Source organism: Sciurus carolinensis, chromosome 12, assembly GCF_902686445.1.
Source record: "Sciurus carolinensis chromosome 12, mSciCar1.2, whole genome shotgun sequence".
Classification (NCBI taxonomy): Eukaryota; Metazoa; Chordata; class Mammalia; order Rodentia; family Sciuridae; genus Sciurus; species Sciurus carolinensis.
In genome coordinates this window covers 82683763-82699524 of record NC_062224.1, presented here as the reverse complement: position 1 = coordinate 82699524, position 15762 = coordinate 82683763, and the positions used below count along the sequence as shown (strand labels likewise).

The 15762-nt window shown below is 49.9% G+C and overlaps 1 protein-coding gene across 2 annotated transcripts in view; it reads left to right on the top strand.

Annotated features, from left to right (window-relative positions):
- Positions 1-672: 672 nt before the first annotated feature.
- Tmcc2 (transmembrane and coiled-coil domain family 2) overlaps positions 673-15762 on the top strand; it is a 40409-nt gene continuing 25319 nt past the window's right edge. The window contains exons 1-3 of one of the 2 annotated variants that reach the window (XM_047521693.1): positions 673-1024; positions 1170-1448; positions 13820-14362. In XM_047521693.1, coding sequence (XP_047377649.1) covers positions 1239-1448; positions 13820-14362 — 753 coding nt within the window. In that variant the 5' untranslated portion in view covers positions 673-1024; positions 1170-1238. Of the gene's footprint in view, positions 1025-1169; positions 1449-2088; positions 2522-13819; positions 14363-15762 lie in introns of those variants that run through there. The other variant, XM_047521694.1, reaches the window with a different exon arrangement.

The following is a 15762-nucleotide window of genomic DNA, read 5'->3' as shown; positions in this document are numbered from 1 at the left end:
TTCTTGTTTAAATGCTGCTTCACAGAAGCAAAAGACTCTCACGTTATTGTCCTTTAGTATGAAATACTGTCCAATTTCTGAGCATAAAACTAAGTGAAGACTCATAGGTGTATACTTAAATTGGGGGAAGGAGCGATGGGGCAGAACACACCCTACCCTTAGCATTTGCGGCTGACTGTAAGCATAGCGACCGTAAGCATTTGTGACTCCGACCAAGTATCCCAGAGGGGATCTGTGTCTCTCTCATTGAAGGGATGACTATAATACAATAGGCAAAGTTAAGGGCGGGGTGGGAGCAGTGATGATAAACATCCCTATTATGCCCCCTCCCCGCCAAATACAGCGAGTGGGGGATGGATCCCGGGAGAGGCTCCGGGGGGAGAGTCCACCGTGTCTCCAGTGAACTGCAGCCCCCGCCCCTACCCCGCAGTCGGCTCTCCGCAATGCTAAAACGCAGCAGCACGTCGCCCTCCAGACCTCTCTTGGGGGATCGCACGGTGCAACCAACCCCAAAAACGTGGCCGCGCGACGCCCCCTCAGCCCTCCGGCCTTCCCATTGGCCCGATGCGGTTGTCACTCGGTCCTCGCCTCGCCTTCCAGCTCGCGGGCGGAGGCCGCAGGGCGGGGTAGGTTGCGCGCTCGCGGCGGGCTCTGGCCGCGGCCGCGGCTTTGCAGCAGGCTGCACGGCGGGCGGGGAGCGGGGCGCGCGGGCAGGGGAGGAGGTCGGGCGCGCTGCGGGCTCCGCGGCCGGCCCATGCGGGGCGAGGGCCGGCGGCAGGGCCGGGGCCCGCAGCCGGCGCAGAGGGCGGCCAAAGAGGACCTGCCCCGCCGGCTGCCCCGTGCCCTGCCTCGCCCAGCAGCCCCGCCAACGGCGAGGGATGCGCTGTGCCCAGATCCCCTGCGTCCTGCCTATGCCCTGAAGCAGAAAGTTTGGGGGTCGGGGGCTGCTTTCCTCCTCCCCTGCAATGACTGCCCAAGGACTCCTGCTGCCCAGCTTGGACTGTGACCTGCCTTCGTTCCCCAGGTCGGAATGAACTCTTCCAAGGCTCCCCCTCCTCGCCCCTCCTTCATCCTCCTTAAAAAAAAAAAAAAATTTTTTTATTTCAAAAATTCGTGATCTGCCGACTCCTCTCCATAATTTAGACCCCAGGTCTCATTTCTGAATATAGGAGGGGGTGCGGTCTTCCCCAAGACGGCGCGCTGGAAGGACAGGCTCCCCTTGCCGACCCACATACACCATGAAGAGGTGCAAATCGGACGAGCTGCAGCAACAACAGGGCGAGGAGGATGGAGCTGGGCTGGAAGATGCAGCTTGCCACCTGCCAGGCGCGGAACTCCGGCCTGGGGAGGCCACGGGTGCTAACTCCGCTGGCGGGCCAACTTCAGATGCGGGCGCTGCGGCGGCGGCACCCAACCCGGGTCCCCGAACCAAGCCTCCTGATTTAAAGGTGAGCGCAGACCATCCCTCGGCAAGCCCAGCCCGCGACAGCTTTCCCCACCCCATACCGAAGTGCTTTAACAGCATAAAAGTGATGGGGAAGCCAGGCAAAGGTCAACGAGGATGAGAGGATGTTCTGCTAGAGTCCGAGGGGGGACATCAGGTACTATTTGAGCCTCTGTCTGTTAGCTCCATTTCAGGCCTATGTGTTTGTTCCCTTTTATTCAGCAGACATTCTAGTGACTCACCCATCTGAGATTGCTTGAATAACGCGTGTGAAGTGCTATTCGCAGACAAAGGACTGGAGAGATTCAAGATGCTAACCAAAAAGTTGATATCACTTTTCCTCCTGTAGAATGGCGAGGGGGAGGGGAGATTGCAGGGTGGGAGGCCAAGTAGGTCATCTTTAGTCTTTCTTGCCAATTGGTCCCCACCCGCCAGGAATTTTTGAGCACCTTCCTGGATGAAGCTCAGTTTGTCCATCTGTGAAAGGGGGGTGTGAATTTCTTGCCGTTAGGTGGAGCCAGAGGTTAAGCTAGTGCTTGGAGATCCCTGCTTGCCGAACCAACCCCCAGGGTGGAGAACTGACAGGTGGCGGAGCAGTGCTGGGGCTGGTTGGGGCCTCGGTTCAAGTTGCACACACGCTGAGCCGGCAGCTAGAACCAGAATCCACAAGGGCCCTTCACATGGAGCTGTTTATTTTCCAGCCTGAGGTTGTCTAGACAATTGGCGAGCTGTATTGAATGTATCTCTTTATCAATTAAAACGGCGCAGCGGAGATAAATAATGCACCTTTGCTGGAGCCGCCACAGGGACGGTGGGCTTAGGCGCTTCCAGCCAGCTCAGGAAGGAGCTGAGCAGGATGTCAGCCCAAGGAAGGAACTTAGATGCCTTGGAGATTGATGTCTCAGGGAATTTTCTCCAGAGAGGGTGCAGGGTCTGGGCTAGGGGAGTGGAAAGGACTCCCATTAGGTAAATAAAGCCTGTATCCTATGGCAGCGGGTACTAAGGAACTCATCAGAATAAGCCAATGACATTCCTCATTTGGCCTGAGCGGCTTGGAGTCAGGAAGTCAGAGCACAGGTAAGTGTATACTTTTACCTGTGTATGTTTGTTGTCTGTGTTCCTCTCTCTATTCCTTGGGGTTGGGGACAACTAGCTCCTCATTGTGTGTCCTTTAAAAATTTTGTGGGAGTTATTCACATCGGACCTCTGGTTCTCCTGCTGTCCTTTTCAGAGGTTCATGGCTAGCCTTGGGTCTGAAGATGGGCTCTGTTGGATAGGTTGTGTGCATGAAGCTTGTCCAAGTCTTTGGTGTCTGTCCCAGCTGTCACCTCCGAGTCTATCCTGTGTGATCAGGAGGTGTTTCTTGTTTTATGTGAGATGGTGAAAGGAAAGGGGTCCCCTTGATGCTGTGGGTGGGGGAGGCAAGCCTTCCACTGCAGACATCGGTCTCCTTCTGGGCCATGCTGAGAAGCTGGGTCAGCAAACCGTGATTCTTGGACCAGATGGACCCTCACTCTGAGGCCATGAGAGGCCGCCTTGGAAACTCCCCTACTCTCCAGCTCTGTCTAGCAGTGGAGACTGCTGGCTCCAATCCTGTCCCCCTGAGGGAAGGGGCTGGCTGCAGCATCTTGGTCTCTGTTGACAGGCTGCCTTAACCTTGCTCCTTCCTACCCTCCTTTATCATCCCTGTTTCTTTCTGTTTTTTCTTTATTCCTTTTTTTTTTTTTTTTTTTGGTGACACCCTCCTTCTGGTCAGGGGCAGATACAGCAACTCTGTACTTGATATTAACTACTGAAATTACTGAACTGCGCTGAACCAGATTGAGATCAGGTGTGAGAAGAGGACCCCCCCCCCAAAAAAAAAATGTGAGCCCAGGCTAATAAGAAGGAGAAAACATACATAGCTACCACCTGCTTGTGGGAGCAGGGGGGACCTACGGAGCCTCTTCCTGTTTATCTCTGTCTGATTCATCATAGCATGTTTACTATAGGAGAGACACTTCCCAACTAGAATTTGGGAGCCACCATAATTTGATGTGCTGTGTGATCTCAGGCAAATCGCTCAACTTTTCTGAGGGAAGGGAGTAGAAATATTGGAGCATGTCCAAACTTGTTTTCCAGTGCTGAAAAAGTTGTTTTCCATGGCTAACACAGTTTTCCAGTGATGGAAAAATTCCACCATTGGCTCTGGAACTGGGTAGACGCTGACTTCTTCTGGATTAGATGTTGGTACCAAAAAAGGGGCAAGTTTCATTTTTAATACCCCCTGCCCCGCACCTGGGTTTGGTTGAGGCTCATCAGCAGTTCTGGCTTGCTTTGGTTTTAAATTAAAAAAAAAAAACAACATTTTTTTAGATGTTGATAGACCTTTATTTTATTCATTTATTTATATGTGGTGCTGAGAATTGAACCCAGTGCCTCACACATGCTAGGCAAGCGCTCTACCACTGAGCCACAACCTCAGCCCTGGTTTTAAATTTGAACTTTGTATGAGGTAGGAACTTTCAGTCCCTTAATCTCGCTTCTGTTTTCTTGTGACAACCCTAGGCACTGGGATAGATTAAGTGCATTGGAGAAGATCATCTTGAGAAAGGGACAAAATCATAAGAGGTTGTGTCTAAAGCAGCTCCATGGTAGGAGGGGAAGAAGAATTTTAGTCTTTGCCAAAGAGCTCTGTCTGATGCCTAAGTAACCAATGGTATCATAGACTCCTTTGGTCTCCCTCTGGTCCTTTAGCACTGTGGAGTTTTGTTCTGTGCACTGTACATTTCTCTCATCACCCCCCCCCCCTGCCCCCGCCCTGTCCCCTATGGTGCTGGGGATGGAACCCAGGGCCTCCTGTATGCTAAGCAAGCCACTGAGCCACACCCCCAGGCTTTAGATTTCTTCTATAATGCCTGGGATCTGTGGTGATGGGATGGGGAAGGCTAGTGAAAAGAAAGAAAAACTAGTTAAATAACAATCTTAAAAGTGTAACTATAACAGAAAAATAACCTGAAAATAGGCATTGCTCCCCCACCCCCATCCCAAATCTTGTAAATACTTTGGGCACCTTCTCTGCCACTCAACACCTTGTGTGTCCTTGAGGGGAGATCTCAGCAGACAGTCCTTCACGGGGAGCCCAACACATAGGTCAACATTCCCCAGCCACTTGGATTCCTGTTAAACCTCTTGAGCTTATATCTCCATTCACTTGTTCTCATTATGTAGTCCTTTGCTGCTACCAGATTCCCTGCTGGTTGGGAGGAGATGCTGGGATAGCTGGCCACAGAGAGTGCTGACTGACCAAAAGTACAGCAGAATTCTCCAGCGAGAAGGCCCGGCTCCAGTGAGAATGGAAGTAGAGAGGAGCTTAGGGAAACTCTGCAGAAAGAGATCCTGTTAAAAATACAGCTTATAGCTGGGTGAGTGGTGCACGCCTGTAATCCCCACTACTCTGGAGGTTGAGGCCTGAGGATCACAAGTTCAAGGCCAACTGGGGCAATTTAGCAAGATCCTGTCTCAGAAAGCAAAACAAACAAACAAAAAGGGCTGGGGATGTAGGTCAGTGGTAGAGCGCCCCTTGGTTCAATCCCCAGTATCAAAAGCAAACAAATGAAACAACACCACCAAAAAACACCACATGTAGAGATTTTGGGATCTGGGATGAGTGACTGAGCTGGTTCTGTCCAGGTGGAGTGGAGAAGCCTGAAGTCAGGGGAGGAAGTTGCCCTCCTCACTTCTCCCCACCCCTGTACAGACAGAGGAATTGAGCCTTTCCAGAAAGGAAGAGTCAAGGCATGTTGGTCAGGGGCCTTCCTGACTTATCCTGTGGTTGCCTTTCCCCTCACAAAAGTCCAGGCCCTCCCTGAGGATAAAAGGGGAACTCTAAATTCCAATCCATTGTTCGCATCTTGGTTCTAAGCCCTTTTGACTCAAGACTCATTTGAGTTCCAGCTATGCTGCACTGGTCTTCCTGCCTGCTGAGGAAGAGCAGGAAAAATAATTAGAACCCAGATATCTGCGGGGAAGTGGCAGCTGTTCTGTCCCTTCTCTCTCCCTGCTGGCTCAACCTTCCCTGTGGACACAGATGCTTCAGCCCCATGAGCTGCCCAAGTTCTTTCACGGCTCCTGTGGAGAGCGCACTGGAGAAGGCTTGGTGCGGTCCACGAATATTGGACACCTTCAGGAGGAAATGTACAGTTCTGTTTTTATTTTCTACTTATTTATTCATTTTGGGGTGCTGGGGATGGAACCCAAGGCATGGGGATTACTGAGCAGGCGCTCAACCCCTGAGCTACACCTCTAGCTCAAGGCACTGTTTAAAAGTGTGAAACAGGACATGCATATAAAAGTGCAGTTTAAGCGACAGAAGCAAAGCAGGCACCTCACCTGCTCACTGTTCAGGTCAAGAAAAAGAACGTTGATGTCTCCAGAAAGCCCCTGCTTGTTTTGTTTTTTTGTTTGTTTGTTTGCTTTATACTTTTTTATTTATATTTTTTTAAGGCCCAGGGCTTTTTTAAAGTTTGTGGGTTTCAGTTTCTCCATTTTTTTTAAGTGAGGGGGAAGACAAGCTACTTCATAGAAATGTGGGTGGGATAAAGGCACGTGTGCCCTGGGGCTCTGGGGTGTCCCCAGTGACGGAGTATGGCTGATCTTGCTGCAGTTGAGGTTCCTAGTTCTGCTCTGCAAGTGACAGGTTCAGGTTTGAAAGTGCCTGCAGTCCTGTGGGAGCTGGACCCCTGGGGTAGATTTCATGGGTGGAGTCGCGTTAGACCTAAAAACAAGGAAGTGGGAAGGAAGTTCTTTCGCCATAGGCACTACCTTTGCCTCCAGGTGAGCTCCCAGGTCAAACAGAATGAAATACTTGCAGGACAATCACCAAAGGACACCTTAGTTTAAGGGTGCTTTGAGCATCATGCTGTCAATCAGAAACATGGGTTAATCAGGAAAGGCACAGGGGGGAGGTAGTTTAGAGCAAGAGAGTAAAGAAAGGGCAGGACATTAATGACCAAATATGAAGAGAGGGGCTTTTTAACTGGGGGAAGTGAGGTGGCAAGTGCCAAGTCCTTTGTGGGGCCATTGCTCTGTTCCCTCAGCCCTCTAAATAGGAACAGCAGAGTATGTTGGGGAATGCTAAGGTGACCAGTGTCATCCTCTTGCACCTGCTGTGAGGTGGGCAGAGGGCCCGAGGCCTGGGATCACCCCACCCCATCCCCTACAGCCTTCAGTGATATTTGAAGCAGCCCTTATGTGGGCTCTGGAGGAACTGATGACCGATGGGAAGGCATGTGGCAAGAGAAGCTCTCTGTTCTTCTGCCACATATTGGGTTCTAGATTCATTCCCAGCTGCCCTAGTTGCGGCTCAGTGTTTACAGAATGTGCTGCTTTTTTGTGTCTCAGCTGCCAATCCCATTAGCAAGAATGTCTCCCTCAAGAAGGACTTGAAACATATGATAGGACCCGAATTGGGGCCTGAGGTTAGGAGAAAGCTCAGGTGTCAGGCGCTGGGGAAGCTCAGGCAGCTTGTCCCTGGTGGTCTTTGAGCCAACTCAGAACTGAGCTCGACTCATCTTTCCTCTGAGCAATGGCATCTCCCTTGGAAATCCCCATGGATGAGGACAGTGCATTTTTGGAAGGAGGCCATGGCTGGACAGTGTCCACCTTTGTCAGCCAAACACTGAAGTCACTGTCCGTGTTAAGGAGTTAGAACAGAACTGTTGGGGGATAGCAGGTATGTTTTGTGATTGTGTTAGAAAAACAATATTTGACTTTTCAAACCAAACCACTAAAAAAGGCTTCCTTGTTCCAGCCAAGTTAACTGAAGGATGAACACTGTGTGTTAAGGGTACAAGTCTCCACCGAACTCTTTGTGAGGGCAGTAAACACATTCTGGCCATTTGGTCTGTATTCATCTCCCCCCAAGCTCACTCAATCTTGGCACTTAGAAAGATGATAGTCTAGACTGATCAAGGGTTCAAGTTGCAGCAGGAAGGATCTGAGTTAGACACAAGAAAAAGCTGCTTGACCAAGCATCCTTAATTTTCAGAAAAAAATCAAGTCTATGGAAAAGGTATTTGCTTAAGATTTAAAAATGGTTTTGTAGACTTGGAACAAATAGGTAAACAGCAGTCACCATGTTTGCATTAAGGTAATGTTAGGGACACAAAGATGTAGACAATAAAGCTCCTACCCTCCACCCACTCATATTCTCATCAAGAATTCTGTCCGTCAGTAGGTGAAAAGTTGGATAAGGCTGGAAAGAGTACTGGAAGCCATGTCACAAAGCAGTGCACACTTAATTGCAAAATATAAAGAGCACGCACGAGTTCAGAGCAGGGTGACGGAAGCCCACTGGTGTGATCACAGAAGGCTTTATGGAGCAGGGAGGTGGCAAAGGACAGGGAGGACTGGAAGAGGCAGAGAGGGCACACCATGGCGGTTACTAATAAAAAAATACACTATGGGACCAGTTGTGGTGGTGCACGCCTATAATCCCAGCATCTCGGGAGGAGGCTGAGGCAGGAGGATCTCGAGTTCAGACCAACCTCAGCAGCTAATGAGTCTCTAAGCAACTCAGTGAGACCCTGTCTCTAAATAAAATATTTAAAAATGTTGGGGATGTGGCTCAGTGGTTAAGCACCCCTGCGTTCAATCCCTGCTACCAAAAAACAAACAAACAAAAAATACTATGGTATATTGTATGTTGAATCAGTTCCATCCAAAGTCCCTGTGGCAGAGGTGGCTGGCCTTCCCTGGTTTGCATTGGCTCCAGGCCGATGTCTGTAAGCAATAAAAGAACAGGGAATGAAGATCAGGTTGGAATGGGGAAATCATTTGTCCTTGAGTTGAGATCTGCTTTTTATTGTCAGCTGTGATGCTGGGGAAGAGAAAATGATTCCAAAAATCTTTCATCACTGTGTTTCTAATAGAAACCCCAAACAAGCCCGAGACAGACAGCTGCTCCCTCTTCTCCATCACCTTGGTCACCAGCGGTTCCTCTCCCCCACCTCCCTCAGGCTGCCCACCCAAAACTTCTCAAGGGCAACTGGAGACTTTCACCATCCACTCTGGATCCTGACAGTAGAACTCTGTGGGTTTTTACATGATTAGCTCTGTAATGCTGGCCCTGTTTCCATAGAGACCCTATAAATAGAGGGAACGTTGGCGACCTAGGTTTGCAAAGGCTCGGGGTGACCCAGTCACCCCGCCAAACCCTAGCAGCAGTACCTTTGGTGGGAAAGAGGGAGCTTCAGACCCAGGTGGGAGGAAGGGCCCTGCAGTCAGCTGCCAGGCAGGATAATTATCTGTAGGTTAGTGTGACTTTCTAAGATCCTTTCAGCTTTTCTGGGATCTGTTGAGAACAAATTGGAAACTGCTTATGGCCATTTTTAACCAGATGGTGCCAAAGACATAGTACCTCCAGGCGGTTTCCTTTGGGCTTCGTGAAGCTGTGTTTGCAGAATTCGGAGCAAACTTCCCCTTTGTGGGACCCACACCCAGGGAGGAAAACGGATGAAGCTTAACTGCTCGGAAACCACAGGCTTCTCTGAAAGGATCCTTCCGAAATGATCTAGTCCACTCGTTCCTCCGAGGGGACGATGCCACCCAAAGAGCCAGGGCCCTTCTTGCCCTGAGGACAGTTCCAGGGAGGAGACAGTGCACTTCCCTCGCCATCCTCCGGGTTGTCCATACCTCATCCTGGGAAGCACCCCTTTGTGGCTTACTTCTGGGGACACTCCTATTCCCTTCCCACGGAAGGCGAGAGCTCCTGTTGGTGTTCCACTTCTAACTCAACAGCTCAGCTCTTTTCCTAATGCATGGCTTCGTTTGGCCACCAAAATGGTTTTTTGGCAGCTGGAGAAAAGCAAAAGTCAGTGTGGAAAAGCAAGTGACATTTAGTAGCTGGAACCTGTTAGTCAGAGCAGGTGGCGCTTTCTGCTGCGTTGGCGGCTAAGTTCCCTCAAGCTAGTCACCATGGTTTTCCTCACTTCTGAAACTTGTGGCTGGTTATGTGTATGTGCTGAGTTTTTTTTTTTTTTTTTTAAACACTTAACCGTATTATGTCAAAACTCCTTAACCATCTCCTCCCTGACACCCACGTGCAGAGGCAGCCCAGCCTGTGTGTCTCCCTGCCGTTCTCGCCTCACACCTTGAACATGGGGAGTTGGGGGGACCCTCCCTCTGTAACATTCTTTGACTTTTTTGTTGTTGTTGTTCTTTTTCCCTCTTGGCTTCTGTGGACCTGAACAGAGTCCTCAGTGCTGCTGGAGCAAGGGTCCTGTGGTCACCTTGTCACCATTCCTGGCTTGCTTTTGCCTGCAGAATAGCTGAGGTGGTGGGAACTTGAAGCCCTCATGGTTAAGGTCTTGCCCAAGTTCTGTAATGTGTCCTGGGTGATCTGCAACTACAGTTCAGGGACCTAGATCCTTCTGACCCAGGCGTTTTTGTTCTGTGCGGGTCCCACCTTTGACATTGTTCTGGGACACATGCAAACCCTATATCTAGTTTAGTCTTGGAATCAGTATGTGGGACAGTAAAACTACATTAAACTAGAAGTTGGGGACTTGTCCATGTGGTTTGATGAACCCCTCAGCTACATTGTGCCTCAGTTTTTCTGCCTGCAAAATGGAGACACTGATCCTGTTACTGGCTTGCAGGGTTCTTACACTCTCCATCGGAAGGGTCGGATAAAGGTGCAACTACCACAGGAACACGACCTTTACTGGGATTTCTTGCTCTCGCAGAAGGGAGATGCAGCACTGACTCAGAGAGTCTCAGGCTGGCCCTCTGGACAAAGGAGAGAACCTTTATTTTCTTTCAAAGGAGAGAGTTTCATTTGTGTGAAAGGGTGGTGGGCTAGAGTTTAGGACTCTAACTTAGCATTGGATGCATTTTAATAGGTGATTCTCTTTACCTGGATAAGAACTTAAACCCTGAGGGAGGGGTAGTCAGTCAGTCATCCATGACTCCAAGTGTTCCGTTTCCCACGCTGATGCCGTGTCCCGAATAAACATCTTTATCCTGTGCTAAAAGGAGTTGCTGCAGCTGTTAAGAGAACACATAGAATCGGGCACAGTGGCACACACCTGTAACCCCCGCTCCTAGGGAGGCTGAGGCAGGATGATCGAAAGTTCGAGGCCAGCTTCAGCAATTTGGCGAGACCCTGTCTCAAAAAAAATTTAAAAAAAGGACTAGGGATGAAGTTCAGTGGTAGAGCACCCCTGGGTTCAATCACTAGTACCTCAAAAAAGAAAAAAAAAAAGAGAGAGAGAGAGAGAGAGAGAGAAAGAACGCAGACAGGAAATGGAAGAGAACATAAATCATGGCAAGTAACATATTAAAGGTCCTGGGAATTTGCTGTTTCAGTGGCTCCTCAATAGTTTTGTCCTTTATGTTGTTTGTCCCTGGAGAGTCGTGGCGACAGCATCCGGACCCTAATGATGCACCTGGTCTCTGAAGCTGACACTCTGAAGGGTGGATGAGTAAGACACATGACTCGCTCGCCTCGCTGGCTTGTAATAGCTGATAAGCTCTGAGTTGGGTCGCTGGAGTGCATTTGCCCTTTTGGAGGGGGGAGGGGCTGGCTGTTTCTTCCCCAGAGGTTATGCTCTCCTAATGGGTGCTGTTTTTCATGGAGGTCCCTGACTGTCTCAGTACCATGATCTGTCTGTTTCTAACTCCTGGGATTAGGCTAGTGTCAGACTAGAAGGACAGCATAAATTGGAAAATACTTTTGATAATTTATTTTAAAAATAAATTGGCTGAGGATGGCAGGGTCCAAGGCAAATGGCAGACAGGGACGGCCTCCCTCCCTGGCCCCTCCGCCAGGTTCCCAGGGCTGAGGGAGAGGACGAGCCAGAGCCTTGCTCAAGTCTGGGAAGGGGAAACGCTCTTCCTGAGTGGAGAGAGCACAGGAGCCTCAGTGTTGGAGAAGCCAGTTTGGGAATGGGAGAGAAGGAAGAGAGATGGAAAGAAACGCTAGAAAGACACTTTGTAATATGTCATGTGACTGTTTGGCAGAAGCAGCTGGGCAAAGGCCAGAGTCAGCTGGCCCTATCCGGGTTGCCTGGGGGGCGAGTCTTGCATCAACTAGGGCCTGAGAACCAGGATGGTGTGCTGACTTGTCCCTGGTCTGGACACCACAGGATCGGGTCCATCTGAGCTCATGGCAGAGAGTGCTCCGCCATCCACTCTACCTTGGGTGCCATGGTTCCAGTGGGGAATCGGGTACCATGCCATCTTCCATCTCCAGGACCGCCCCCAAACTGAGTTCCTTGAGAAGGACTAATGTCCTCATCTGGAAGTGGAAACACTGCAGTTGTTGCTTTTGTTGGCATCTGGGGAAATCAAATGAGATCATGCTGAAGAAAATGTACCTGGGACACAACAGGCCCTCAGCTCATGGCGAGGTGTGAGGGGCATACCTGGCCTGTGGAATGGGTGATGTCAGGACCTCGCCTACTTTGAGGATTGCAGGGAGATTCAAGTGAGAGGAAAAATGAAAACCGGACACGTAGGTAGCTCAGTTATTTGCATGAGAAGTAGGTGCAGCAGCGATTCCACAAACTCAGCACTAGGTGTCAAGTCACGAAAGAGTGACGTCAGCAAATTCAGAAAACAGGACATTTTTTTCTTTTTGTAGCACTGGGGGTCGAACCCAGGGACGCTCTACCACTGAGAGCCACATCCCCAGCTCTTTCTACTTTTTTATTTTGAGACAGGTTTTCGCTCAGTTCCTGAGGCTGTCCCCAAACGTGCGATTGTCCTGCCTCAGGCTCCCTAGTAGCTGGGATTACAGGTGTGTGCCATCTTGCCCAGTATAGAATAACTTTTTTCTTGGTTTCTGCATGGTTTAAGTTTTTTGCTCTCTGGGTTTGTTTCTAGAGGGGAGAAAGAAAGAAAGGAAGGAAGGAAATCTAATTTGTGTAATTTGGGGGGGAATTTTTTATAAATGACCATGGCTGCCTCATGACGTGATGGTGGTTCCTCCCAGGGGAAAACTCTGGTCAGGGAGCCCTACGTGACTGGTTCTTGGTTTCCCTCTTAGGAGTTAGAGAGCAGGGTCTCGCCTCATCTCCTGGGTCCCACTCTTCTTCCCGCAGCTCTGAAGCTTTTGCAGAGGACTTGACCTGCCAGATAAGCCTTTCCTGGACAGAACAGCTGTCCAGAATTATACCACAGTTGCTGCACCCTGCGGTCCATCCAGTGGCCTGTCTCCCAGCAGTGCCACCTGAGGGGCAGCTGGGGAATCTCAGCAGCAGCGATAGGAGGGAGGGCCGGGCCAGGGCAGCCCAGACCCCAGGGCCTGTTTGCTTTGCTCCAGTCTTCCAGGAAAGACCCTCATTTATTTTGTATAGCAGGTTCTGATGTGTATGCTAAAGAATTGCTCACATTACTGACTACACTCTAAAATAGGCTCATAAAAGTAAGTTTATTTCATTGCCAACTATATTGGGAATTAAATTGGCCACATAGAGCAGAAACTGGAGCTACACACATGTAGAGAAAGGCAGGTTTATTTCACGCAACAAGAATTTCAGGGTAGGTATTCATGACCTGTTTGGCGGCTCCATAGGCCAAGTCTGCAGGCCTGACTCTTGGGCTCCACTATTTGTGTGTTGACCTTCATCATTAACTGTGTCACTTCATGGTTGCAGTGTGGCTGCTGCATCCCCAGACATTACCCCCCACATTCCAGATAGGACGAAGTTGGAAGGGCCAGTGCCTTTATCAGGAAAGCAGAAGTGTTTCCAGAAAACTTCACTCTGCTTTTCATTGGCCCAAACTGTGCCATATGGCTACTCTTAGCTTTAAGGGAGTGAGAGGAAGCAGGGGTTTTTAGTGAAGCACATTAAGGACTTAAAGTTTGACTGGTAAGAAAGAAAGGGAAGATACTGGGTGGATAGTTAGCCCGGCCAGCTACAGCAGTACAACCTGCTTACATGACTGATTTTTCCAAGGAGTGTCACAATGAGATATATTTGGAAATGGATGCTTAGTGGTCTGAAAGAGCCCCTGCAGCTTGAAGGAGGATCTAACTTGGAAGGAGGGAGGCACTGGGGCTGGGAGAAGATCAGTCATGGCGGGGATATAACCCCGGGAGCCAAGTGCTACTTGTGAGGGTTGTAAACCTCGGACTGAGCCCTGAGGGCATCTTTCATAGAAACTCTGAACCTATCCTGTGGGGTTATTTCTTTGGGAATGAAAGTGTGGGTCTGGATATAGCAACTTTATGCAGGTGACTTTTTAGGCAGGACAGCAAAGGGATCCTCCAGATGGCTGTAGGAGATATGCTGGTCTTCCAAGGACAGACCCTTCACCTTCATCCCCAACCAACTGGGCATTCGGGAACTTTCCACTCACTCATCAGGTTCTTCATCTCTCCCCCTTAAGAAAATCCAGCAGCTCTCGGAGGGCTCCATGTTTGGCCACGGACTGAAGCACCTGTTCCACAGCCGCCGCCGGTCGCGGGAGAGGGAGCACCAGGCGTCTCAGGATTCCCAGCAGCAGCAGCAGCAGCAGCAGGGCATGTCTGACCATGACTCCCCGGACGAGAAGGAGCGCTCCCCAGAGATGCACCGGGTCTCCTACGCCATGTCCCTGCACGACCTGCCCGCGCGGCCCACCGCCTTCAACCGCGTGCTGCAGCAGATCCGCTCCCGGCCCTCCATCAAGCGGGGCGCCAGCCTGCACAGCAGCAGTGGGGGCGGCAGCGGCGGGGGCAGCAGCCGGCGCACCAAGAGCAGCTCCCTGGAGCCCCAGCGTGGCAGCCCCCACATGCTGCGCAAGACCCCCCAGGACAGCAGCCTGGCTGCCATCTTGCACCAGCACCAGTGCCGTCCCCGCTCCTCCTCCACCACCGACACAGCCCTGCTGCTGGCCGATGGCAGCAACGTGTACCTCCTGGCTGAGGAAGCCGAGGGCATCGGGGACAAGGTGAGTTGGGGCGAGAGGAGCGCCTGAGGGGTGCGATTTAGGGACAAGGACCACTGCGGCGGGGCCTTGGGACCTGGGGGTGCCAGGCTGGGGCTGTGCCTAGTGGTACTGACACCTGCCCTCTGCGGTTTCCTGCCTTGGTTGCAGGAGTCACAGGTCTGACTAGGCCAAAAGCAAGAGATGATTCTCCAAGCGGCCAATTTTTGTTTGTTTAGGGGTTTGTTTTCAGGATGCAATTTTGCCCAGGCTGATATTAATTTTGGTTCATTTCCCTTAAACATGCTATCCAGAGGCAGTGACTACAGTAGTTAAAAGCACAGAGGACAGCGAAGCCTGGTTCTGCCACTTCTTGGTTGTATTTGTCACTTAACTTCTTTATACCTCAATGTCACCAATAAAAAATGGGGGTAATGATAGTAGAGGTGTTGGAGGATTAAATGAATTAATATAATATGTAAAATATTTGAAATAGGACCTGGTATGATAATACATATATATATGTATGTATGTGTGTGTATACAAATATATATATATATATAGTATAGTACATATGAGATAAAATTTATATATATTATATACATGCAATTTTATTTTATTTTATTTTTGTACCAGGGATTGAACCCAGGGTTACTTAACTACTGAGCCAAATCCCCAGCCCTTTTTTATATTTTATTTATAGGCAGGGTTTCTCTGAGTTGCTTAGGATTTCACTAAGTTGCTGAGGCTGGCTTTGAACTTGCAATCCTCCTGCTTAAGCTCCTGAGCCACTGGAATTACAGTCATGTGCCACCGTGCCCAGCAACCCAGTGGTTTTGAAATGCCAGGTGTGTGCCAGGCCTTGGGTGAGATCCTGCACATTGACATTAACTCGTGAACTCATTTAATAGCCATCACAGCAGCCTTGTGACGAGTAGGTACATTTATTCCACTCTTAAAATGAAGGAACAGCAGTTCAGAGAGAGAATAACCACTGAGCCCATGTAGCAGGTAAGTAAATGACTGCGGTGGGATTGAACCTCAGGCATGTGTGGCCCCAAGTTCATGCCCTTTCACTTGCCAGAGGAATTACATGTTACTTCCTCTTGAAGCTAAACTTTGAAACCATGTCTGACATGCTTCCCCTGGTCTGTATGGTGTCCTAGCTAGGTGGTCATCCACCGTTACTTTTTTTTTTTTTTAAATAGGGATTGTGATTTGTTTTTCCCCTAGTGGTCCTCAGCAGGACAGGAGCAGAGCTGAAGTGTTGCTGGGACATCTTGCTGAAAGGTCTAAAGTGGCAGAGGAGTTAGAGGTTTGGGTCACACAGCATTCAAAGGGCTGGAGCATACCAGATTGTAATCCTAGGGATTCAGGAGGCTGAGGTAGGAGGATTGCAAGTTCAAGGTTAGCCTCAGCAACTG